The sequence below is a fragment of the Vipera ursinii genome, assembly GCF_947247035.1.
Source record: "Vipera ursinii genome assembly, chromosome: 13".
Lineage (NCBI taxonomy): Eukaryota > Metazoa > Chordata > Lepidosauria > Squamata > Viperidae > Vipera > Vipera ursinii.
In genome coordinates this window covers 19,817,188-19,840,056 of record NC_139526.1, presented here as the reverse complement: position 1 = coordinate 19,840,056, position 22,869 = coordinate 19,817,188, and the positions used below count along the sequence as shown (strand labels likewise).

The window sequence follows — 22,869 nt, the reverse complement described above, 5'->3', positions numbered from 1 at the left end:
GCCAGCCTTGGCCCTCGGCCCCGCGTGACTCGCAACCGCGCGTGATTCTTCCCGGCGCATCTCCGGGCCAGCGCCGCCCCCCCAACCGCCCAGGAATGCGGCCGCTGGAAGGTTCCGCGAACTCGTCCCGGCTCTCCCTCCCGTCCTCCTCCCCACCCCATCCCAACGGGCGCTCCCCTGTGCCAGCCATGGCTGTCTTTGGGGGTCCCAGTGGAAAGCTAAAGGTGGGGTGAGTGGTCCACTGCCCCAAACTGGTGCCCGGCGCTTCGGCCAGCCGCCTGGCGGGTGAACCCGGCGGCTGCCTGGATATCCCTCAAGTGGCCGGCAGTGGGACCCAAGGCCCGAGATGTGTTATTTGGGAAAGGTGCCAGCAAGCTCCCTCTGGCTTTTTGCCACCCTAGACCCCGTTGATAGGGCGCGCAATTTAGGCGTCCTCCTGGACTCACAACTCAGTTTTGAAGATCATATTGGAGTCGTGGCCAGGTTCGCCTGGTGCGCCAGTTGCGCCCCTATCTGGACCGAGATGCCCTACGTACGGTGACTCATGCACTCGTTACCTCTCGGATAGATTACTGCAATGCTCTCTACATGGGGCTGCCCTTGAAGACCACCTGGAGGCTTCAGCTGGTGCAGAATGCAGCCGCGCGGGTAGTGATGGGAGCATCCCGATACTCCCATATTACACCCCTCCTGCGTGAGCTGCATTGGCTACCAGTTGTCTTCCGGGCGAGATTTAAGGTGCTGGTACTTACCTTTAAAGCCCTACATGGCTTAGGCCCGGGATATTTGCAGGACCGTCTGCTACCGGGGATGACTTCCCATCGCCCAGTGCGCTCACACAGAGAGGGCCTCCTCAGGGTGCCGTCGGCCAGACAATGTCGGCTGGCGACCCCCAGGGGAAGGGCCTTCTCTGTGGGAGCACCAGCCCTTTGGAACCAACTCCCCCTTGAGCTTCGGATGGCCCCAGACCTCCAGTCCTTTCGCCGCGACCTCAAAACTTTTTTCTTCCATCAGGCTGACCTGGATTGATGATGGGTTTTTAAATATGTTTTAATTTTAACTGTGTAGTTAATTTATTTTGGGGCTGTTATTCAATTCTTTTTTAATTTTTGTATTGTTTTTTTATTGTTGTTAGCCGCCCTGAGTCCTTCGAGAGATAGGGCGGCATATAAGTCCCAAAAATAAATAAATAAATAAATAACACAATTCTCCTCCTGCGATGAAGTGGAAGACCCTGAGTTCCTGTCTTAGCCATAAAAGCCAGCTGGGTGATCGTGGGCCAGTCATTCTCTCTCACCCCAGCCCACCTCAGAGGGTTGTTGTAATGCTGATTTGAGATGCGACCATCTCAGAACCTAGCAGAACCTGATAGGTAATGATACCAAGTATAAACATGTCCTAAAAATGAACAAGGGCAACTTGGCAACTTTATTTTCTGTGCTCCCGGAAGCAGCCTGAGTGTTCAAGCTCAAATTTCACCACATCCCTTTTGTCTCAGGAAAAAGCCTTGCCTCTTCACAATATTCCATGAGAGGAATTTTGCAACTTTATTCCCTTATTTTCAGAGCTTCGTCCTCCAGAATTCTTCAAAATTCCTCCACACCCTTACTCATCCCACACTCTTCACCAGTGAGAAGCGCCCCTTGGAGGCTGTGCACAAGGGCTGCCTTGGCAGAGGGGAGGCTCTGGGATGAGGGAGGGGCAGATCCCAGAAACACCCCTCCCCCATGCCCCTGGACACCAAGGGCCTTCAGCATTTCTTGCCCAGCCCAGGAGCACCAAAGGCAGATATAGTTTTCTTCAGGGAAAGAAACACAGAGGCAAAGGAGAAATCTGCCACATTTTAAAAATCAAGCCATACGGAGCTCTTCTAACGGGTAATGTGGTTGCTTAATTAATGTCTCTATATTGTGGAAGCTAGCTAATTGCATTGTGTATGTAAGTCATGGTTAAGGCAATCATAGAGTCAAAAGGAACTTAGAGGTCTTCTAGTCCAACCCACTGCTCAGGTTGGGAATCTACATCCACATCTTCTGGAGGCAAGCTATTTCATGACTTCACAGCTTTATAGGTAATATGTGCAAACCCAACTGATGTGTGCTGACTGTCTCCCCTTAGCCATCTTCCAGTACTAGAAAGGGTAGTTTCACGCTGGCTTTTCAGGACTGCTGTTTCAGACTCTGTGCCTCACAGGCGGGATCACCACAGTGCAAATACACAAGGACAGAGCCTGTTGCACTGTCAGGCCTTTCATCATTTGACACCATGGTGATTAGGGGTGTACATTTTCTTGATACGTTCACACAATCCATTTAGCTGGTTACCAAATACACCCTTTTTATTTTACTTTATTGAGTTTGCAGAATATCAGGCTAGGTCCTGGGTAACACCAAGAAAAGTTAAAGCTGTGAAACAAAGTTCTTTCTGTTAGGTATATGGCCTGGTTCAGCCCGCTGTGGGAATAAGCTCATCTTGTTCAAAAAGCCTAGCAGGCAACATCATCTTCTTTTCCTTCCAGACCACCCACCTCAGATCCATTGAAGGATCTGACAGAAGTGGAACAGCAACTGATCCGAGACATTTGGGGAAAGGTGTTCGACAATGCTGAAGAAAATGGCAGGATTGTTATTATCAGGTACCAGCAGTAGAAAACTGGGCTCCTTCTGTGGGGGACCCCCCATGGTTGGAAGCTCTGCTTGGGGCTCAGAGGAAGCCCACCGAGAGACTTGGCCTTCTTGGCAGCTCAATAGTGGGACAGGGCCTCTTCCCAGATATGTGGCATTATCTTGATTTTGTGTGGGGTGGGAAAGTGGGTGCCTGAGGTTCATTTCTTGTTGCAATACTCCCCCCAAAGAGGATTTATAAGTACAAGAATTAAAACACTTTGTTAAAAAACAAAAGCATAACACCACAGAGACTATAAACGACAACCCTCCAAGTTCTGATAAAGAAGTGACATGGTTTCTCCTGCTACCAAAAATATAGTTGGGGATATCTGGGTCCAATCCCGAAAAAGACCCTCCATCATGGCCCCTAACCCCATTGGAGACCATCAGCACAGCCTGTTCCAGTGACTGCACAAATCAGATGGGTGGTGGTAGTGAGAAGATACTCTTTTATGTCCTGAGGCTAAACTCTTCAGTCGGACCTGATCCAGACTACCAGCAGAGGAACCTCTAGCCCACGTAACAGTCTGGCCATTGCCTCTTCTTGGCCCTTTGAGCACTATAGTTCAGCCCTGACTGAGACCTGCATTAGGCCAGTAAGCCACTTTCAGATGCCAATGTCTGGATTCCTTTGGTTGATATGGGTGAGAAATCTTGTTTGGACAGGTACCTGGCCGGCCTGGTGAAATAAAAAGCATATAATGCAGTACTGCTCAGTCCAGTCCAGCTCAGCATAGGGAGAGAGCAGCTGAGCAAAATTTGCCTGCCTCTTTTCTTTCTGTTCAGGTTCTTCACAGAATACCCAGAGAGTAAGCAGTATTTCAAGAACATTCCAACTGAAGGTGACCTGATGATGATCCCAGAGGTGGGCTTCCATGGCCGGAGGATCATGGTGACCTTGAACCAGCTGATTGAAAGCATGAGTCACTGGAAGCAAGCCTGCAAGCTCATTGAGCGGCTGGTGGCAAGCCACAAGAACATACACAAGGTCCCATTAGGCATGTTCCAGGTACACAAGAAGGAAAGCAGACCCAAGGGCTGCCAAGGGGCAGCTGATGTAACCACATGGTGATCATCCCTCCCCAGAGGGGAGATTTGGGGCAAATAATTGCCTCCCTGCCTCCCTGCAGTACACATGGTCTGGACCTCAGTGGGCCATGAGAGCTTCTGCAGAAAGGTAGAACAGCTGGCGGGGGTCCCCTTGTTTGCTCACTAGCTCCCTTTCAGAGGCTTCCAGGGTGAATGATCTTGGACATGGGTGGAAATCCTCTAGTGCTTATCTTGGACTGTCCTCTCATAACTCTGCCTTTACCTAGTTCCTATTTCAGGCCATTCTCTCTGTCTTCCAAGATCTCCTCAAAGAAGAGTTTACTGATGATGCTCAGTTAGCCTGGGAAAAGTTCTTCCTGATTCTTCAAGATGAAATTGAAGCTGCTTATGCACAAGAATAGAAGTCTTGAACAAACCTTGGCTGACATTAAGCAATTTGGGGGCAGGCCTCCACCTTACTGTGCTTGTATTGAAGGAAATAAAATAAATAAATAAATTAAATAAAATATAAATGGAACAAAATGAAATGAATCCTTGGGTCAATGCTGCTAACGTTGGATGTTCTTGCTTTGACAACAGATGGAAATGCAGCCATTTTCCTTTATTGCTTTTAGAGTTAGTTGATGCTGTGTGGGGGAATGTGGATGACACCTTGAACGCCAGCTTGGGAAATGTGGAGTGGTGATTCTGCAGGCTGGGGGGCTGTGTTCCTGTGGCTGGCAGTGATAGGTGGGTGAGGCTCCTTGATCAAATTCAAAGGAAAGTTGTCTATCTATTGCAGGTATAAACCTCTGCAGCTCCAGGGGACTCTGGGCAATTGAGGGGTCCCTGTGCAGCTTGGAGGTGCTGAGTCTGGCCAGCACATCCTCCAGGTGCTCAAAGCCCCCTACCTACCATGTGACATGGTAGTCTCTGCTTAGCCTCTGCTAAGATGGGACCCGGGCTAAAGTGGGTCAATGAGTCTAACTGATCAAGTGTCCAGGATTCAGGGTAGAGTTACAAAACTGAGGGAAATTGTCTATACAGGCCTGGTCACTGACTTCATGGGGTTGATTTTGGACCAGATGCATGATGGCAACCATTAGTCGCTGCACTGGATCCCAAATAGCCCTTTTATTGAAATGAGGGAGAACACCCTTTCCCTCCAGGTCGATCTTGACAGAATGAAATGCTGGCTATAGGTTCACAGTGATCCTGGTGGCCCAGTCTTCCATATTACTCAGATGGCAGGCCATGTCCACTGGTCTTCCTTCAGCCAAGGGCTGGGCTTAGGTCAATTGTGACTGAGGGCCCTGAGCTGGACAATAAGTCTTATCTAGCAGTGTGCATCTCACCTGCCTTTTGCTGGCAAGAACAGCAGCATGGAGGAGAGAGCTCCAGTACTGGGAGGTGTTGGGAAAGGAAGGTTTACCCTGAATGTCTTCCTGACATTGCTCTCCGTGGTCCTGAGACTCCCTGCTCTTAATCTTGTGCTGCTGATATGGGGGTGGGGAGAGGAGAGAGGGTGGGTGGAATTATTGCATGATCTGATTCTTACCTATAAAGCCCTACATGGCTTAGGCCCGGGTTACTTGCAGGACCATCTGCTGCCAGGAACGACTTCCCATTGCCCTGTGCGCTCACACAGAAAGGGCCTCCTTAGGGTGCCAATTGCCCTGTGCGCTCACACAGAAAGGGCCTCCTTAGGGTGCCGTCTGCCAGACAATGTCGGCTGGCGACCCCCAGAGGGAGGGCCTTCTCTGTGGGGGCACCTACCTTGTGGAATCAGCTCCCCGGGAGCTCTGGATGGCCCCAGGTCTCCAGTCCTTTCATCGTGACCTCAAGACATACCTTTTCCAACAGGCCGACCTGGACTGATAATAAGGGTTTTTAATTATGTTTATAATGTTTTTATTGGTTTTAGTGGGGCTTTGTGATAGTTTAATTTTTTTAATATTTGTATTCTATATTTTATTGTTGTTAGCTGCCCTGAGTCCTTCGGGAGATAGGGCGGCATATAAGTCCCATAATAAATAAATAAATAAATAAATAAATAAATAAATAAATAAATAAATAAATAAATAAATAAATAAATCTAGAACGTAGCAAAGTAAGTTTGCCAACTCTGCTTCTAGCTCGCCTGCACCTCTGAACTTACTGCCACAGCAAAGATCCTGGTTTCCTTATCTGTGGTAGGATGCTCTGGGTTAAGATTTCAGGGAGGGGAGACAAGCCAGATTCCACCGAGAGGCAAACAAATGTTTTTAGTTCCTTGCTTGTTCCTAGCTATAATGGCAGGGTTCTACATTACAGACAAGGCTGCCCTTTTCCTTCATTATATGCAACCAGAGAGCCAGTTTGGTATAGTGTTAAGGCACAGGCTAGAAACCAGGAGATAATGAGTTCTAGTTCAGGGGTAAGTTTGGACCAGTCACTCTTCTCAGCCATTTGAAGGAGGAGGCAGGAACAAACCAGTTCCAAAGTCTTCCCAAGAAAAGCAGGGATCAACACCAACTCAAAGGCAGGCGCACACTCAGAGTCCCTTCCCAGCAACCATAGGGTCCTGCTCTTCCCTCCACCCCCAAAAGCTAGTGCAGCAGGCAGGCAGCGGTTCAAAGACAACTTTATTTCTCAGTGGCCCAGGTGAGGCACCCTGAAGGCAGGGAGCTCAGAGGAAGGCAACGGAGGGGCCCGGTTGTGGCACGTGGAGCTCATCTGTATTTCTCACACAGCACGTCAGACACCTGTTCAAGGAACTTGTCCCAGGCCAGGCAGCAGCAGGCATTGTATTCGTTGCGCAGGTGAGTGGCCAGAGACACGTGGAAGCATTTGGACAGCAGCTGCAGGAAGGAGGAGAAAGAGGAGAAGGAAGGAAGGAAGGAGTTAGCTGGGCAGATAGGACAGGCACCACTCTTCCTGCCCTACAGTCGCTTTGCCCCGACTTGCCTTGAAGTTGACTGGGTCCACACGGAGATTGTAGGCATGCAGGTCGCTAAGCTGGGAGAGGCTGCCACGGATGTCATCCAGGTGCTTCAGGGCGCTATCCAGCGCCTTGCCTATTTTCTCTCCCTGGTGGATGATGTCCTTCGAGCCGGGACTCAGGTTATAGTGGGAGAAGTAGGTCTTGCTCGATGGGTAGACTATTAACAACCTGCGGCAGGGAAGAGGAAGGGGTCTGTCAGGGGGCTCTGGTGGCAGGGAAATGGAGGGCAGCGGGCGCCCGTTGCGGGAAAAGAAGGCTCCGCCCGCCCGCCCGCCCTCCTACCTGTTCAGCGCATCGGCGCCAATGTCCTCGACGCGACAGCCCAGTTTGGCAACGGAGGCTTGAAGGAGCCTGCGATCCTCGGCGGTCAGCACCATGGTTGTGGTAGAGGAGATCGAGGGAAGGCCTGTGGGTCGCTAGACAGAGGCAGACTGGGAGCTGGGGCGCCACCGTCGCTTTTATAGCTGCCCCCTCCTCGATCCGCCCATCTTATCTTATCGCCGTCGCGGTCAGGAGCGCTGCTTGCAGCGCTGCCAGCTCGCCCGGGCGGGACCCGCTTCGCTGCGGCTTCCCAGACCAGCCCTTGAGCGCGCTCAAGGAATGCTCGAAGACAGAAGACGGTCTCCTCTGGAGCACTGGCGCGCCCAGGTAGCCTGGGTCTCCTCGACCTTTCCGTCGAGCGTCTCGGCCGTTTCACGGGAAAAATGCCCGATCTGCGGAGAGCGCCCCGATCCTGGAATTCCGAGGCGGGTTTGTGGGACGACTAAAGGCGGCCGGGGTGTGTGTGTCGCTGGGCTCTGAAGACATGAAGGGCAGTCAGGATGGGAATAGCCGAGCCGAAGGAAAAGCGCTCCCGTCTCAATCCTGAGGGAGCTGTGCTAGGAAGAAAAGCCCTTGCCTGCCACGCCGGGCTCCCCTCAGAGGTCCCAAACCTTTAAAGAATGTGTGACTCCGCCTGACTGAGCACTTTAGAAAATAAAAGAGAACGGCGAAACAAAGTAAACAGAATATACGCATTCAGAATATTGTTCCCCTTCACCAACCAATATTAAGAGTGCCCAAAGTGGTCCTGCTTCACAGCTCAGGTGCTGTACTGAGGTGTCTAATTCATTGAGGAAGTAAGTAAACAAGTAAATTAAGTCAACAGGCTAAGTCTTGGCTTCTTAACAGCCATTACTTAACCACAGCTGGCTGAATTTACAGCCTCCCCTGGCAATTTATTAGATAACATAGTATGGCTGAGTCCTGGCTTCCTATGTGCACAAAGGTAAGATTTTTTTAGAATTTGTATCCTAATTTGGGTTAGGCAGTAGCTTGATGGCCTTTCTTTTCCAGCCTACCTGGACAGGCTGAAAAGAACACCTGGCTCCATCTAAAAATCTAGGGAACAATATGAGAAAAAACAGCCCACCTGTTGATGCCCTGCAATCTAAATTAAATACTTAAGTTTTTAAGCTCTTGCTTACCTCTAGGGCATATTTTGTATTTTAGATTTTTATCCCGTCTTTATTCCTTATAAATAACTTGAAGTAAACATACCTAATATTCCCCCCCCCTCCCATTTTCTTCACAACCCTATGAGGTGGGTTGGGCTGAGAGCAAGTGACTGGCCTAAAATCAATAACTGTTTTTCATGCCTAAGTGAGATCCAGAACTCACAGTCTCCTGGTTTCTAGGCCAGTACCTGAACTACTACACCAAACTGGCTCTCACCACATTGTCTCCACTTTTTCTTCCTTCCAGAAGGATAATGAAAAATGTGCTGCTGGATGACCAGAGATTCTCCTAGAAGGCAGCCGTTAGTGAGGGGAAAAGGTCAAGCCAGGCTGAGGCTGCTGCCTCATAGGAAGTTAATTTGTCATGCCAACCTTGGACTCTGTTTGGGATAAAAGTGTATGTGTGTATGAGCAGAAGCCTTCCTGCAGCACCATGCAAATTGGGATGTGAGGACACTACGAACAGAGAATAAAGCAAGCAAACAAATAAAAACGTTCTGGGAGTTCCCATTCTGTTTAATAAACACCAGGGAGGCCAGACAATTTGGGCTCCAGGCAACACCCTGCATTCAGCCTGCTATACTTCTTTAGAGGATGTCAAGTGTGCAGGAATTTAACTCTGTGACTCTCAACTTCCAAGGAACCTTTTGATTGGTATAATTTGGGCTGCCTGCTGGTAGCCTTTTCTCTAACTTAGGAACATTTATTTATTTATATTTTTAACTTGCAGTTAGAAAGTGCATAGAAGGATGCTCCAGTCGAGCATTATTGCTTTCAGCACAAAAAGGCAAAGTCTGAAATTATGGGCAGATATATGGGAATACCTTTTGCCCTTTTCTCATTTTACTGCTGTGCACAAATTCTTGCTTAGCTATGGAGCTCCTGAAACATTGTAAAACATTGTAAAAAACCAGTGAAAATCAGATTTATTAGTGACATTGAACTCCTCTGTTACTCTGTGTATTTAGTTTGTCGGTTCCTGAACTTAAAAATGTGTAAAGTAAGGTTTGATGACTTTTCCCAGATGAATGATACAATACTGGAAGGATTGGTAATACACCTGATTGATAATATACATGATCAATTATAGCTTTTTTTTCCAGTAAAAGGGCTAGACCTTTAAGTAACGTGAACATCATTTTGGAGCCCTGTTTACAACTCATTTTCCCAGACCATTTATTATTTTGAATCTTTTTTCTGTCCGTTGGGGCTAATTTGAAAAGAACACATATAGGGGCGCAGGGTGGGGTCTCCCGCGGCAGGTCTTCCTCCTCGTCCTCCGTATGGAAGGCACGATGGCGGGCGCGCGGGCAGCGTGTCTCTCCAAAGCTAGGGCGCCCCTTCGGTCTTATCGCCCGCTTGCTAAGCCGAGGCGGAGCGCCGAGTCCGCCTAGGCTCCCTAGCCGAGGCGCCGCCTGTTTACGGGAAGGCTACCCACGCAAGGGCTCCCCCGCTTCTGGAGTGCCCTGCGGCTTCCGAGGCCGGTGAGCCAGGCCCCGGCCAAGCCGTCGGGAAGCGGTGAGACTTGAAGCCCATCATCCCCGACCTTCGCCTAGAAGAGACGGCAAATGGGAGGAACGCGCCCCGCTCCCGGAAGACTAACGGAAGTGACGACGGGCAGCTGACAGCAGAGGGTGACGACCGCGCAGCCGCCGCGCCCGGGTGTTGGGGCGATGGGCCCTCTAGCCTTTCGCCTCCGACTCTGTGTCGAGGCGGTTTCGCGGGCGAGAGCAGCGGCATGGAGGACACCTCGAGCCCCGTCAGCGTCATCCTGGTCAGCTCCGGCAGCCGAGGCAACAAGCTGCTCTTCCGCTTCCCCTTCCAGAGGGGGCCCGGCAGCCCGGCTGCCCAGATCGGTGAGGAACTAGTGCGCGCGCGCGCTGGGCGGCCGCCGCCCCGCCCCGGAAGGCCTGGCCGCCGCCGTTGCCATGGTGATCCTGCGTCCTCGCCCTTTGGCCGCCGGGCGTTGAGTTCCGCCGGGCTGTCTCGCTCTGCTCCGGCCGCTTTCCGCCCGCTTGCTCGGGTGACCCGGTGGCTGTCCCCGGGCCCCGCAGGAGACCTCGTGGGGGGGGGGGGGTTGACTGGTCCGTCCCTGGCCTGACGCTGCCATTTCTCGGGCAGCTGGCCCAGTTGCCCTTCCTGCCCATTCGGGCGGCGTCTGCAGCTCTGCCTGCTCCCTGAAGACAGGGAAGCGGCCCGGTCTATGCTTCGGCCCGGCCTCTGTTGATTTCACAGTTGAACTCGGTGCTTCACCTGCGACAGGTTCGCATCGGGCCATCATCACCCGTTCAAGGGGTTTCAAGGTCGGACGGTTTTCCTGGCTGTCTTTCCAGGCAGGCCTAGGTAATCCGGAGCAGGCCTCTACATCAATTCCTCAACAGCGTGTCCAGGCCCATGCTTTTGATCAGGCAGTGTTCAATTATTTATTTTATTTATTTATTTATTTGATTTATATACCGCCCTTCTCCCGAAGGACTCAGGGCGGTGTACAGGGCAACAAAAATAAGATTTAAAGTTAAATGATTGTGCCCAATGTAGTAGGTTAGTTAAAATAGTGTTAAAACCCAAACCCATCAGGCCAGGCCGGCTTGTTCGAATAGATAAGTTTTTAGATCACGCCGGAAGGAGCGAAAGTCGGGGGCCATCCAGAGTTCAGCCGGTAAGCGGTTCCAAAGGATTGGTGCACCCACCGAGAATGCTCTCCCCCTGGGGGTCACCAGCCGACATTCTCTGACCGGTGGTACCCTGAGGAGGCCCTCTCTGTGGGAACGTACAGGACGGAGGGAGGTTGACGCCGGCAGTAGGTGCTCCCGTAGGTAATCCGGACCCATGCCATGTAGGGCTTTGTATGTCATCACCAGCACCTTGAATTTCACCCGGAAGGCAACCGGAAGCCAATGCAGCTCACGGAGCAGAGGTGTAATATGGGAGTATCGGGAGACCCCCAAAAGAACTTGCACAGCTGCGTTCTGTACCAGCTGAAGCTTCTGAGTGGATCTCAAGGGCAGCCCCATGTAAAGAGCATTGCAGTAGTCTAGATGAGAGGTCACAAGGGCATGAGTGACTGTACGCAAGGCATCCAGGTCCTTTTTTACATGCCAGTTCCTGTGACTTGCTGCTTGGGACACTCTTAATGAAAGATGGGAAAGTAACTACAGTCAGTGATTGAAAAAAATAGGGTGAGCTTAACTGATCTGCTTAAGTGAAAAGCCGATCTTTGTGTTTCATGATATATCCGTACCACTTAAGTGTTCTGGTTAAACGTGCTGGCAGCATATACTGCTTCTAAGGAGACTGGCAGACTATTATTCCCTTGGAATATTTTCCTTACAGAGTGAAGAAAAAAGAATTTAAAATATATACTTCATCTCAGTTTTGAAAGGGCAGTTAATCAGCTGGTAGGCTTGATCCAGATGATGTGTTGGCTGTGATAGCTGGCTTACCCAAAACATTCCTCTGGGTTAGTTGTCTGTGGAAAATGCTAGGATTCTCATAAAATATGCTGCCTCTCTCCCCATTACCATGCAAAATGTGCTGTGTGAATGGGGCAGTGAGTAATCCCTCCAGGCATGAAGTTACACCCCACCTCCCATTCCATTTTTTTTTAGGAACGTCAAGGAATAGGTATGCAGTAAACAGTATTGGGGACAATGTAGAAGATCCAGATGGAGATTCCAGGTATGTATTTCCCTGGTTCTTTTTTACAGATCTCCTACTCCCTGGCATGTTGGTTGGCAAAGTTGAGCTCAGTTGTTTTTGTGAAGGGATTGTTGAATGTCATGGTTTTGAGGAAAACATAAAAATATTCTAACCAACTCTTGTACTGTTTAATAATCACAGTTATCCCAGTGAATGATCCTTAAGTCTTTTGCTCCTCTGCTGTTAGCAATGGGAGGAGGCAACTCTTCCCTGCTGGTAGGTCTGGCAGAGGGGAAAAAGCTCCAGAATTTCCATTTGCCAAGAGACACTGGCTTTCCCTGGCTTTTTATTCAGCCTCTGGAATTGAAGCTGGGGGATTTTCAAGAAAAAATCTGCGTGGAAGCTGGATCCAGCCCTCTGTTGGTTCTTAGCTGGCTGGTATGAACTGGGGTTTGTTTGTGATTACAACAGTTGCAGGTCGCACTCTGGTCCTGGCCAGCTATAATTTAATGTTTCTCGTGTGGCACAATGCACGGGTTTATGCTGCTGTAGTCTGAAGTGCAGAATTCAGAAATAGAAAAAGATGCTCCATTGAATCTCCACAGTATAGAAAGTTGGAAACGGCTGCTTTCTGTGACCCAAAAGAAAAGGAGCTGCGCTTGGTCGGGTGGTAAAGAAATGGCACCAGTTTTGGAAAAATAAGTTCAAACCATGGGATGCCCCAAATGGTTTGCACAGTAGCAGTGACCATGAAGGAAGGGCCTGCTGAGGTCCCTGGAGTCCAGATTTCTTATTCCAGCAGCCTTGAGACATTCCTAGATGCTCTGTCCTGCCTGCCCATCCCTTATTCTGCTGTCTCTTTGGGGGAAGCCAGGCTGCCTGCTGCACTATCAGCAGCCGTTGCAAGTTTATTTCTTCTTTCCCCTTATACCATCAATGTACGTGCGTGTGTGTGTACATTTGTGTCATTGTTTTCATTTTGCTTTAGAAACATCATTTATTTGTAACTGAAAACTGGCAGCATTCCATTGTCCCATTTTTATGTACTGTATGTGTGAATAGTGTGCCTTGTGTGATTTTTGTCTGGTTGATTCTCCGCTTTTGTTTCTGAGTGGTGCTTATGGCCCCTGTTCCTATTTACAGAGAGCCCCATCCTCTCACTGATGAGCAGGTGGTGTCAGGGTAAGACCAAATTCATCTGTCTCCAATGGGTTTTCTTTTTTACCACCTTCTTGTATTGTGTTTCTACTTTCTATCTTGGACTATACTGTAAATGAATTGAATGATAGTGGAGTGCATGTGTGATGGATGAGCTTGTGAGAAATTTAAAGGAGAAGACAACCTAGAAAGGGAACTGCAGCACTGTGGCAGAGTGTATGTTTTGCATGCAGAAGGCTTTGGGTTTCCACTCTGGCTGCCTATCTACTATCAGTGGAGACAAGACTGGATTAGATGGACCAAGAAGCTGACTCAGTTGATTGGAGTGTATGAGGTCAAAGCTGGCACACCATTCTGCACTTTGCAATAAACAATGACTGCTTTTTCACCATTTAGGCAATATGTCATTTTTGTCTGGGGAGGCATTTGTATGTAGCATTTAAAAGCTGTCTCCTCTAGTTTTTTAGAATGCAGAGTAACAATACTCTGAATTACAGAATATTGAGGCAACTCCACATTTGAGCAATTATGTTCTTTTCCAATCTGGTCTCCCTTAGCTATATTTCATTATAGGCTTTAGAAGTTCTAGTCAGTGTAACACTAGAATGTTGTGATAAATTGTTGGTCAGGCCTCTGTCCATTAAGTAAAATAGGTAAAATCAAATGCTTAGCCAGAGTGTAACCATCATGAAAAGATGGGGAGACTTAACAGGAAGCTCCACTTTTTCAAGAACAAAAATTTGGAATTTTCTGTTGCCAGAATAGAGCAGATTTCCACAGACTGGATATGAAAAGTTTCAAGAATTTGATTTTTTCATTTCATTTTTCCCCCACACATAGAACTATTGGCATTTCCATTCTGTCTTAAGGAGAACATCTTGGAGGACTATTTTTGGTCTTAATCCAAATAAGAGTTCAAACTTCAATTGCCAGGTCTCTGGTGAGAAAGATTGCAAAGCCACAGTTTTGCCTTGAGTGTTGCTGCCTCCTGGGAAGGCTGATAGCTGATAACTCTCCGGGCCACAGCCCTCACAGCAGAACAATGCAACTTCTCTCTGCAGTTACAGGGGAGAAGCCTTTGTGTGACAACTGCCCCTGACTACCAGTGGGACGGGACAGGACAGGGTGGGGGGGAGGGGGAGCGGTGACTAAAAATCTGAATGGGAAAACGCAGAAGCTAAACAAGCTCAGAGGTAGAAGATGTATTTCTGCCCAATTCCAACACCAGTCCTTCAAAGCTTCAGTTAGCTGCAGACTGCCTGGTGTTGCAAGTGCTCTGAGGCCTGTGATCCTGGCCAGCCTGCAAGCCTCCATGTTGGATGACTTTAATTTCCTTGGCTTATCTGGTTGCGTCCTCTGGGGCACCAGCACTTTGAAAGAGACTGCACCTTTCCCTGCAGAACAGGGAAACTTTAGATCATGCAGAGATAATAGGCTACATGACATTAGTGACCAGAGGTTGGGAATAGCAGGGACTCCTTGTCTTTGGGAGCCTTTATAATCCAGCTCCGGAACAGCCTGTACTTGGGAATCTGCTTCAACTGCTACATCTTCTCTGCCTCCAACAGAAGTGAACCTTTCTAACCTCTTCACTTCTTTCTGAGAGTTGCATGACTGTCCCATCATTGGCTGCAATGCTTTCTTTTCAGTAATTCTGATGATTCTAAATGTACAATTTGGACAAATTAATGGCATTCAAATGCATCCTAGTGTTTATTTATCCACAATGCTTACAGAATAATATTTAATGTTCAATACAAACGCTATTTGGCTTTGAGATGTCTTTAGGTCACCAACACACAGTCATGCCTATTTCCGTTCTTATGTTTCTGCTTTGAAGGTTTTCAGATGTCATTCTGGCAACAATTCTGGCTACTAAATCAGACATGTGTGGCAAAAAGTTTGAGCTGAAGATTGATAACATTCGTTTTGTTGGGCACCCAACTCTGCTGCAGCATGCCTTTGGCCAGGTATGTCACAGGTCCAGAACACCTTTGCAGCAGCTGAAACGTAGAGGCTCTTTCCAATTATTACTGAATTTCTACTCTTACCCCTTTCCCAGCTTGGAACTACCTGCAGAATCAGAGAGCTGTGCCAAAGGCAGGCTAACGGCTAGGATCTCAAACCCAAACACTACTTCCCATATTCCTTGCTGAAGATGATGACTGGAAAGAGTCTATTTCAGCTCTTTCTGTGGCCAATCTTCCCTGTGAAAATTTTTACCCTCCATTGTAAAATGAGATTCAATATTAGGAGTATTCGGTTTTGGGGATTCTCTGTTTTTGAACCCATATCACTTTAAGATCCAATTAAACTATCATTTGCTTGACATGCTGTACAGATGATTGTGTAATAAATCAATCATTTAGCAAGGCAGTGTGTGAATCTATCCTTAGTTTCCACGTGGAAGCAATTCTCTAGTGAAAAACACTTGTAAGTATGTGCTGTATTAGAATTTCTTGATTGGCCCAAGTTTTCATGGGCACCAGCTACTTAACTTCTGAATCCCTCCCTGCGAGTGGCAATTGTATGTCTAAATATGGTTGGTGTTCACGCAGCATGCTTAACTAGATCAGTAGAAGATTTAGCAGATGCAATTGCAAATATTTCAATAGGTTTTTCTTTGTGGTTTATTCTGTTTGGTTAGTTCATTGTTTAACATACTATGCGAGTCCAAGGAATTGGGTTAACCCATTAACCAGGCCTTTTGCTGAGATCTTCCTCAAGGAAAAAGGTTTGGTATGTATTCTGCGCAGCATCCTTCAGCCATGGATGATTTCCGCTCTTGCCCTCTTTCTTCCAGCCCTCACAGAACTTCTTTTTCTGAGACTTCTTCTCTTTGGTCTCCTTAGCCTGGATACGCTTTAGTGTATGCCTGCTCTTCTTAAAACACGACGTCCAGGTCAGGTGACCCCACTGGGGCCAAAAGAGGGGACTCCTTCCCTGGATCTCAACAAACCAAGAACAAATCTGCCTTTTGTGCATTGCCTCACCCACCCAGACTTCCTAAATGTCTTTTTTTGCTGTGCAGGTATCAAAGACAGATCCTTCTCCCAAGAGGGAAATGCCCACCATGATTCTCTTCAATGTGGTCTTTGCTTTAAGGGTAAGACTGCCTGGAAAGAAATACTACCTAACTGTCCTGGTGAGACAACCAGCTGTAGAACCCTTGCTTGGGTCAGCTTTCCTGGTCACCTCTTTGGCCTTTATTGGCAAAGGCATCACTCTCCCCCGCCTTGGCTAGCTTGGACTTCTCTCGGGACCTACAGCTTTGTGGCTCCGAGTAGCACTCTAGTTCCAGGGTGGGGCCCATCTGCCAGTGGCAGCTGGACAGGCAAAGGCCCAGGGTGTTATCAACAGGGAGATGGTTGCGGTGAAGCTTGAAGTTTAATCTCATGCTGTGACTCAGCAGAAATGTGGCCCATTTTGTAGTGTCAAGTCATAGTTTGTAACTTTGGGTGGCACACGTTATCAGCTGCTCTGCATTCCGTTCCCTTAACAACCCTTGAATGGTTGTCCATTCGGCTACTAACCCTCTGAGGCCCCGTTTGTTCAGCTGGCTGTGGCTGATAACAGCTGGGCTCCTGCCTTCTCCCTGCTTCAGAGTGGCTTGGGCAGCCTCTCTGGGCTCTGCAGTATGGCTGATTGTGTGTGATGTCACAGAGATGTTCCAGGGTTGGTGCTTTGCCGGGTTCTCCTGAAATCCTGTTCTAGCCAAAAGCTCCACAAGGCTCAGGCCGAGAGGTTTGCTCCAGGCCAGTGAGCCTGCCCCTCTGTCCTCACATTAAGATGTCTCTAAATGGGAAGGAACTATTTGGGCTCAGGGGCAGGCCGGGAGGTGGGGAGATGCTGGTGTGTGTGTGTGTGTGTGTGTGTGTGTGTGTGTGTGTCACTGAGATGTTTTGCGCAAATAAGAGTAGCTGAAGGGATGCTATCACTGGTTCACACATTTTGCAGTAGCAGCTCTTGTTATCCTGGAGCTTTCAGTGGGAGGCAGCCTTCCGTTGCTGGATGGCCAGAGGGGAGAGAATGGGCCGGGTTGTCCCCGGGTGGGTGCCTCCTTCCTTCAGGTCATCTGGCCTGCCAGGCCACCCTCCATGGACGGTTTTGCTTCTGCTTTCAGGCCACTGCAGACCCCTCTGTGATCAGCTGCCTGCATAACCTCTCCCGGCGCATCGCCATTGTGCTTCAGCATGAAGAGAGACGCTGCCAGTATCTCACCAGGGAGGCCAAACTCATCCTGGCCATTCAAGATGAAGTTTCAGCCATGTCAGAAAGTGAGCCGCAGGCAGCTTACGGTCTTATTCACTTGGGATGCCACTTGCCAGGACGTGGCTCCTGCAGGGGATGTTTGCCAGCCTGGACTCCTGAGTTGAGAGCCAGTGTCCAAGGAAGGCTATTTTAGCCCCCCTGAAAGGCCCAGGCTAGACCGGTTGACATTTGCTGTGCAGCCAGCAGTTGGAACTGCTAGCCAGGATGACATAAAGTAGCACGTTTCAGTCTTTATGAGATGGCCAGTTATACAAATTTGATTAATTAGATTAATAATAAAGTCCAGCGTCAGGTATGTCCCAAGAATGAATTGTTGGGAGGAGGGTAGGCGCTCTGGAGCTTCAGCTGCTCCAAAACTATTTTTTTGCTCCACAGCAAGGGATGGCCCTCAGTCGCCTTTCCCTCACATCCTTCCCAAGTGCAAGCTGGCCAGAGACCTTAAAGAGGCTTATGACAGGTAATCATATCGTTACCACCCCCACCCGCTACCTCCCTGTCAGCAGCTCTTGGAAGATGGCGGTCTCTGGCGGTCATGCCGGCGGCTTCCTTCCAGAGCCACAGGCCTTGTCATGGTGTTCAGGAGTGCCCTTCAGTAGGGGAGGACAGCCTCGTCCCAACAGTGGGGAGCCCGGGGGGGAAACTCACCGCAGGACAGATACAGAGGTGCAGAATCCGATTCTGTAACTCCCCCCCTCGCCCGCCCCCCAAACACAAGGTAATTGGAATGAGACCTTCAGGGTGTTGGGTGTTTAGCTGACTTCCCCTTATCTTTTATTCTCCATTGGGGCAGGGCTTATGTGAAACACAACCCTCAGTTTAGAATTGGGAGATTAAACTAGATAGAGATCAATTCATCTTCTCATAAAATCAAGAACTATTTAAATTTAACTGGCTGCTTTTCTTTTGAAAACCATCACTATCTGCTCCAGACCCTGAAGTCCCTTCTCGCGCCTCTGATTGTCAATGCACTGCTTCCTTGAGGAGAGGGAAGCCTGCACAAAGCTTTCTCTTCCCTTTGAGGCTTTGTAAGCTCTCTGGAGGCCCCACGCTCTCGCCCCCCCCCCCCATTCCCCTCCCTGGGCTGGTTTGAGGCTAGTCCTGCTCCTGCCTGTCGCTTTCCCTCTCTTCTGATGCCCAACAGCAGAGCACAGGAGGCATAGACAAAGCCTTCCTGGGGAGGTCAACCAGATGCCACTCTGAGACAGCTGCTCAGCTCCACCTGGTGGGTAGCAGCCTTCCTGGCTGAGGCAAGGAGCTGCTAGTTAGTATGACTTGACTTGCACAGCTTGTTGGTGACCAGCAGGTGGCAGTGTCTATATAACAGGGAATACTGTATTATTAAGTCAAATCTAAATTGTTGAAGGTAAAGGGTGGAGGGGATCTTGGAGAACATTTTGCTCAGGTTCCCTGGGGGCTGAGTAAGTGCCATGCAAAAAGGCTGCTCCCTGAACCTCTTTCCTTTCAGTCTGTGCACAACAGGGTTGGTCCAAATACAGATCAATAACTGGCTGGAAGTGAGCTTCTGCCTGCCTCACAAAATCCATGATGTGGCATCCAGTTTCATCCCCCCAGAAGCCATTGAAAGAAGCTTGAAGGCTATTCGGTGAGACAGGGTTTTATTGCTAATACATTTATTATTTTATTTTGCTCTATTTTCTGAGTGCAACTTGGTTTAGAATCTTTTCTTACCTCAGCCAGTCCTCTTGGGATGTAGTTGAGGCTAAGTCTGCTTGGAAGCTGAAAATCTGTACCTGAAATTTGGTGATTGTGGGCGAGAATGTTCAGAGCTTTGAGAGATAAATAGCTGGAAGCAAGACTTCAGAATTCATGGCCTCCTTGTCTGTCTTATTTCCATACTTTATTTGTCCCACTTTCCTTCATGATGTCATGGTTTGCAAGCCCCAAGAGAAATCTTGAGAAAGCATTTTGTTCTTCAACCACCAGCTACTTAATTATGCAGGCATTATCCCCATACTCTTACTTATGGCAGTGCTCAAAATGTTTTCACTTCATACATCTAACATAGTCTGAACCGCACAGTCTACCAACATTTAGCTTCTCAGCTATTCGTTCACCAAACTCACACCCAGGATTTCTGCCAAACAGGATTTGATTGTCTGATGTTCAGCTTGTGCGGCGTAAGGGAGGGTCTCATTCTATTTCACCTGGAAGACTGAGTTTGTTATTTACTCATTTATTTGTATATTTATTTATTTATAAAATTTATAGGCCATGCATCTTACCCCTGAAGGTATTGTGATTCTTTCATAAATCCTATGAAAATCACTTTTCTCACATTACACATTCATTCTTTGAGGAATCGGTCACCACTTCTGTTTCACCAAGGTTCTTGTACCTGTCCTAAGTCCTGTCTTGTGAAACGGAAAAATTGCATAAATTAATTCAGTAGCTTTTTCTTGGCTATTGTAGGTGGTCCTAATCCCTCCACCCCCTCATTTTGCCATCTCTTTGCAGGCCTTACCATGCCTTATTGTTGCTTAAAGATGAGAAGTCTCTCCTCAGTGAACTGCCCCTTGATTGCTCCCCTGCTTTGGTTCGAGTGATCAAAACCACCTCTGCGGTGAAGAACCTTCAGCAGCTGGCTCAGGATGCTGACCTGGCCTTGCTCCAGGTGAACTCAGAGGGGACCCCGAAGCTTTTTGCTACATCTGCTGTATAGCAGACCACAGATGGACCCCCTCTTCCAAAACACAGGAGCCAAGCTGACTCCCAGAGAGGCAGTGAGAACTCCCAGGAAAAGGAAAACGTTGTGGGGGAGGGAAGATCTTTTCCACTACAACAACTCAGGCATTAAAGCCCAGCTTTGTATTCGGCGCAGCGCATCCTTCTGCCTACTTGTACCTTGCCTCTTTCTAAGAGGACCAGAAGAGCCAGCCGGCTGGATTAGACCCTGTGGGATCTGAGTGGGCTGCCTTCCCTATTGCACCCACAGGCTGAACGTGAGGGCAGCGAGTCTCTCCTCCCCCTGCTTCCAGGCAGCTGGGATTTCGGGGCCCTCTTAATAACTAAAGCTGCAGGGGAATGGGAGCTTTCTCCTGTCAGGCTGTCAGGCTCTGTGCTTTCTTAATGCGAGCTGCATAAGCAGAAGAGAGGGCACCTGTTCTCCTTCCTCCTTGGAGAGGGAGCTCGCTGCCACATTGGGCCTGCCCAGCCTGTCCTACCTAGAGGTGCTGCTGAATTGCCCCCCAACAGATGCTTACTCTTTTTGGCAGGTGTTTCAGCTGGCTGCACATCTGGTCTACTGGGGCAAGGCCCTCATGGTCTATCCCCTGTGTGAGAACAATGTGTACATGATGTCCCCCAGCGCCAGTGTCTGCCTGTGAGTTGCTCATCTTGTTCCTTCTGCTGCAGGGATGGATTTGTGCATCAGTGCCTGTATCCTAGGCTTAACAGGTGCTGATGCGGCTGACTCGGGGCACCAGGGAGGACAGCCTGCTTACTCCCTGCCCTTCCCTTCTGCAGTTATTCCCCTCTGGCAGAAGAGTTCTCCTCTCAGTTTCCAGGCCACGACCTGCCCGCAGTTCTGTCAAAGTTCTCCTGGCCAGTTTCTCTGTCTGAGCTCAAGGACCCTCTTGCTCCAGCGATTCAGGAGGCAAGTCCCAGCTCCTCATCCTCCCCTCAGCATGGTCAAGATGCTGCAATGGCCAAGATCTTTTGCCTCTCTGATGACCTCCCCTTCTCTCCCAGACACATCTCATTCGGATGGTGGCCTGGATGCTCCAGCACCGGCTTCTTATTCAGCTGCACAGCTACGCTTGCCTAATGGTTCCCCCAAAGGAAGAGGAGGAAGAGGAGGAGGAGGAGGAGGAGGAGGAGGAGGGTTTTCGCACCAGAATAGAAGAGCTGTCCTTTCCTGCCCGAGTTGGGGGCCGAAGCCTCAGCACTCCTAGCGCACTCAGTTTTGGTTCTCCCAGTAAGTGGCAGCCCCCTTTTCCCCAGGGCTCAGCCCAGCCAGGGAAACAGTGATTGACTCCTATACAGAGAGGATGATTGATTGATTGATAGATCTGATACTAAGCTGATGAACATGTTTGTAACTCCTCCCTCCTATTTTCCCCACAACAACCCTGTAGAGGTTCGGCTGAGAGAGGGGGAGTGGCCCAAAGACAGCCAACCCTATTTTATGCCTAATGGAGGTCTAGTTTCATAATAGCCAAGTCAGGTTCATGTCATAATCTTGTTTTTTTCTGCTTATTTCTAAAAGGCTGTGTTTGTGTCTCTCTGTGTGTAGCAACCATCATGGTGAGGATCTCATCTCTCTTCCCACATAGGGCCTTTGTTTTTGCAAAGGGGCCACTTTTCAGGGCAGGGTGAGGGCTCACACGCTTGTTTGTTCACAGCTAGCAGCGATGACATGACCCTGACAAGTCCCAGCATGGACAACTCCAGCGCGGAGCTGTTGCCTGGGGGAGAGTCTCCCGTGAACAAGCGCATGACGGAGAACCTCCTGACCAGCCTTTCGGAGCATGAGCGGGAAGCCATTCTCAGTGTTCCTGCAGCTCACAATCCTGACGATCTGCGCATGTTTGCCAGGTAGCTGGGGAGCAAAAGGCTAATCTTTTGGGCCGTTGCAAAGTGAGGCCGTTGGCCTGGACTTTGCACGGCGTTCATGAAGCCCTGGGAAGAAGCCTGGTGTTTGGACAGCAGGGCCAAGCTCACCTTTTCTGTGTGGGAACTTGGGGAGCATGCATTTCAGGCTTTGAGCCACAATCATGAATGGGTAGCCATGTGCTGTGGCTGCAAGGCAGAAACATGCCTCTTCCCCCCTCCCCCCGCTTTGCAGGCTGCTACACTATTTCCGTGGACGGCATCACTTGGAGGAGATCATGTACAACGAGAACATGCGCCGCTCCCATCTGCTCATGCTCTTTGACAAGTTCCGTAGCGTGCTGGTGGTGACCAGCCATGAGGATCCTGTCATCTCTGTCTTTCAGTCCCTCCATAAGTAAAAAGAGGAGGCTTGCTTGGGGCCAGAAAGGAACCACGTTGAGGCCAGATGCTCCCAGATCCGAGGAAGCACCTCCTACTTGACATTAGAGGAGTGTTCTTCCAGGTGTCACAGTCTGGCATTTTGTGCTCTGTCCCCTTGGGGGTGGCAGCCTTCTTTGGAGAGAAGGAGGGCTTGCAGAGATGGGACTTAGCAGAACAGCTGCGTGGGCTTCCCATCCCAAATTGTGGAGGCTGGCTTTTAAAAGCAGGAAGAATAGGGGGAACCCAGGATGAGCCCCTTTGGTGAAATAGTGCCCAATGACTTCCCCTCTGCCACAGGTTGAATGCTCACATTAAACGGTGGGTAGTGAAAGTTCATAGCCCACCCACCCTGCCCCCTAGTACTGCTCTAAAACATCTTGCGGTTGGTGCATCTGCTTAAGTCATACTGTTCTGGCACTGCCAGCTTAACCAATTATCCTCGGGTTGGCTTGGGGTGAGGAGGGGGTCACATTAGGATCAAGTGGAAGCGGCTGTTCTAGCAATGCGGGCCTGGGGCTGTGCACTTCCTTTCCTGCTGATTACATTGTACATTTGGCTCCATCGACCCCTCTTTGGAATAGAGCAAAACATGTTTATTTAAATAAACCTGAAATGGCATTTCTAGTCCTTCTTT

At 49.3% G+C, this 22,869-nt stretch overlaps 3 protein-coding genes across 5 annotated transcripts; 2 read left to right on the top strand and 1 right to left on the bottom strand.

The window, feature by feature from the left end:
- Positions 1-41: 41 nt before the first annotated feature.
- Positions 42-4,228, top strand: LOC310646458 (myoglobin-like). The gene is made up of 4 exons (XM_083372940.1): positions 42-229; positions 2,519-2,635; positions 3,453-3,675; positions 3,983-4,228. The coding sequence occupies exons 1-4, from the start codon at positions 96-98 to the stop codon at positions 4,115-4,117; spliced, it is 609 nt and encodes a 202-aa protein (XP_083229066.1). The 5' UTR covers positions 42-95; the 3' UTR covers positions 4,118-4,228.
- A 2,074-nt stretch (positions 4,229-6,302) lies between these two features.
- Positions 6,303-7,174, bottom strand: LOC310646338 (hemoglobin subunit alpha-D). Its single transcript, XM_083372718.1, has 3 exons — positions 6,961-7,174; positions 6,642-6,846; positions 6,303-6,535 (listed from the first exon to the last, which is right to left on the bottom strand). The coding sequence occupies exons 1-3, from the start codon at positions 7,053-7,055 to the stop codon at positions 6,407-6,409; spliced, it is 429 nt and encodes a 142-aa protein (XP_083228844.1). The 5' UTR covers positions 7,056-7,174; the 3' UTR covers positions 6,303-6,406.
- A 2,219-nt stretch (positions 7,175-9,393) lies between these two features.
- NPRL3 (NPR3 like, GATOR1 complex subunit) lies at positions 9,394-22,862 on the top strand. Of its 3 annotated transcripts, XM_083372712.1 has the most exons (14): positions 9,394-10,030; positions 11,783-11,852; positions 12,957-12,995; positions 14,812-14,941; positions 16,003-16,077; positions 17,095-17,248; positions 17,619-17,700; positions 18,709-18,846; positions 19,719-19,875; positions 20,477-20,583; positions 20,727-20,856; positions 20,952-21,177; positions 21,605-21,797; positions 22,048-22,862. In XM_083372712.1, exons 1-14 carry the CDS (start codon positions 9,913-9,915, stop codon positions 22,211-22,213), a joined length of 1,785 nt encoding a protein of 594 aa, XP_083228838.1. In that variant the 5' UTR covers positions 9,394-9,912; the 3' UTR covers positions 22,214-22,862. The 3 variants fall into 3 exon arrangements, with proteins under 3 accessions (XP_083228838.1, XP_083228839.1, XP_083228840.1); XM_083372713.1 differs by lacking the exon at positions 12,957-12,995 and having other exon boundaries at positions 9,416-10,030; XM_083372714.1 differs by lacking the exon at positions 12,957-12,995 and having other exon boundaries at positions 9,934-9,948.
- The last annotated feature ends 7 nt before the right edge of the window (positions 22,863-22,869 follow it).

Coding starts and splice junctions, on each gene's coding strand:
- NPRL3 (XM_083372712.1), top strand. CDS start 9,913: ATGGAGGACACCTCGAGCCCCGTCAGCGTCATCCTGGTCAGCTCCGGC. Junction 10,031..11,782: donor CAGCCCGGCTGCCCAGATCG/GTGAGGAACTAG, acceptor ATTTTTTTTTAG/GAACGTCAAGGAATAGGTAT. Junction 11,853..12,956: donor GATCCAGATGGAGATTCCAG/GTATGTATTTCC, acceptor TCCTATTTACAG/AGAGCCCCATCCTCTCACTG.
- LOC310646338 (XM_083372718.1), bottom strand. CDS start 7,055: ATGGTGCTGACCGCCGAGGATCGCAGGCTCCTTCAAGCCTCCGTTGCC. Junction 6,847..6,960: donor GGCGCCGATGCGCTGAACAG/GTAGGAGGGCGG, acceptor TCCCTGCCGCAG/GTTGTTAATAGTCTACCCAT. Junction 6,536..6,641: donor TGGACCCAGTCAACTTCAAG/GCAAGTCGGGGC, acceptor TCCTTCCTGCAG/CTGCTGTCCAAATGCTTCCA.
- LOC310646458 (XM_083372940.1), top strand. CDS start 96: ATGCGGCCGCTGGAAGGTTCCGCGAACTCGTCCCGGCTCTCCCTCCCG. Junction 2,636..3,452: donor GGCAGGATTGTTATTATCAG/GTACCAGCAGTA, acceptor CTTTCTGTTCAG/GTTCTTCACAGAATACCCAG. Junction 3,676..3,982: donor TCCCATTAGGCATGTTCCAG/GTACACAAGAAG, acceptor GCCTTTACCTAG/TTCCTATTTCAGGCCATTCT.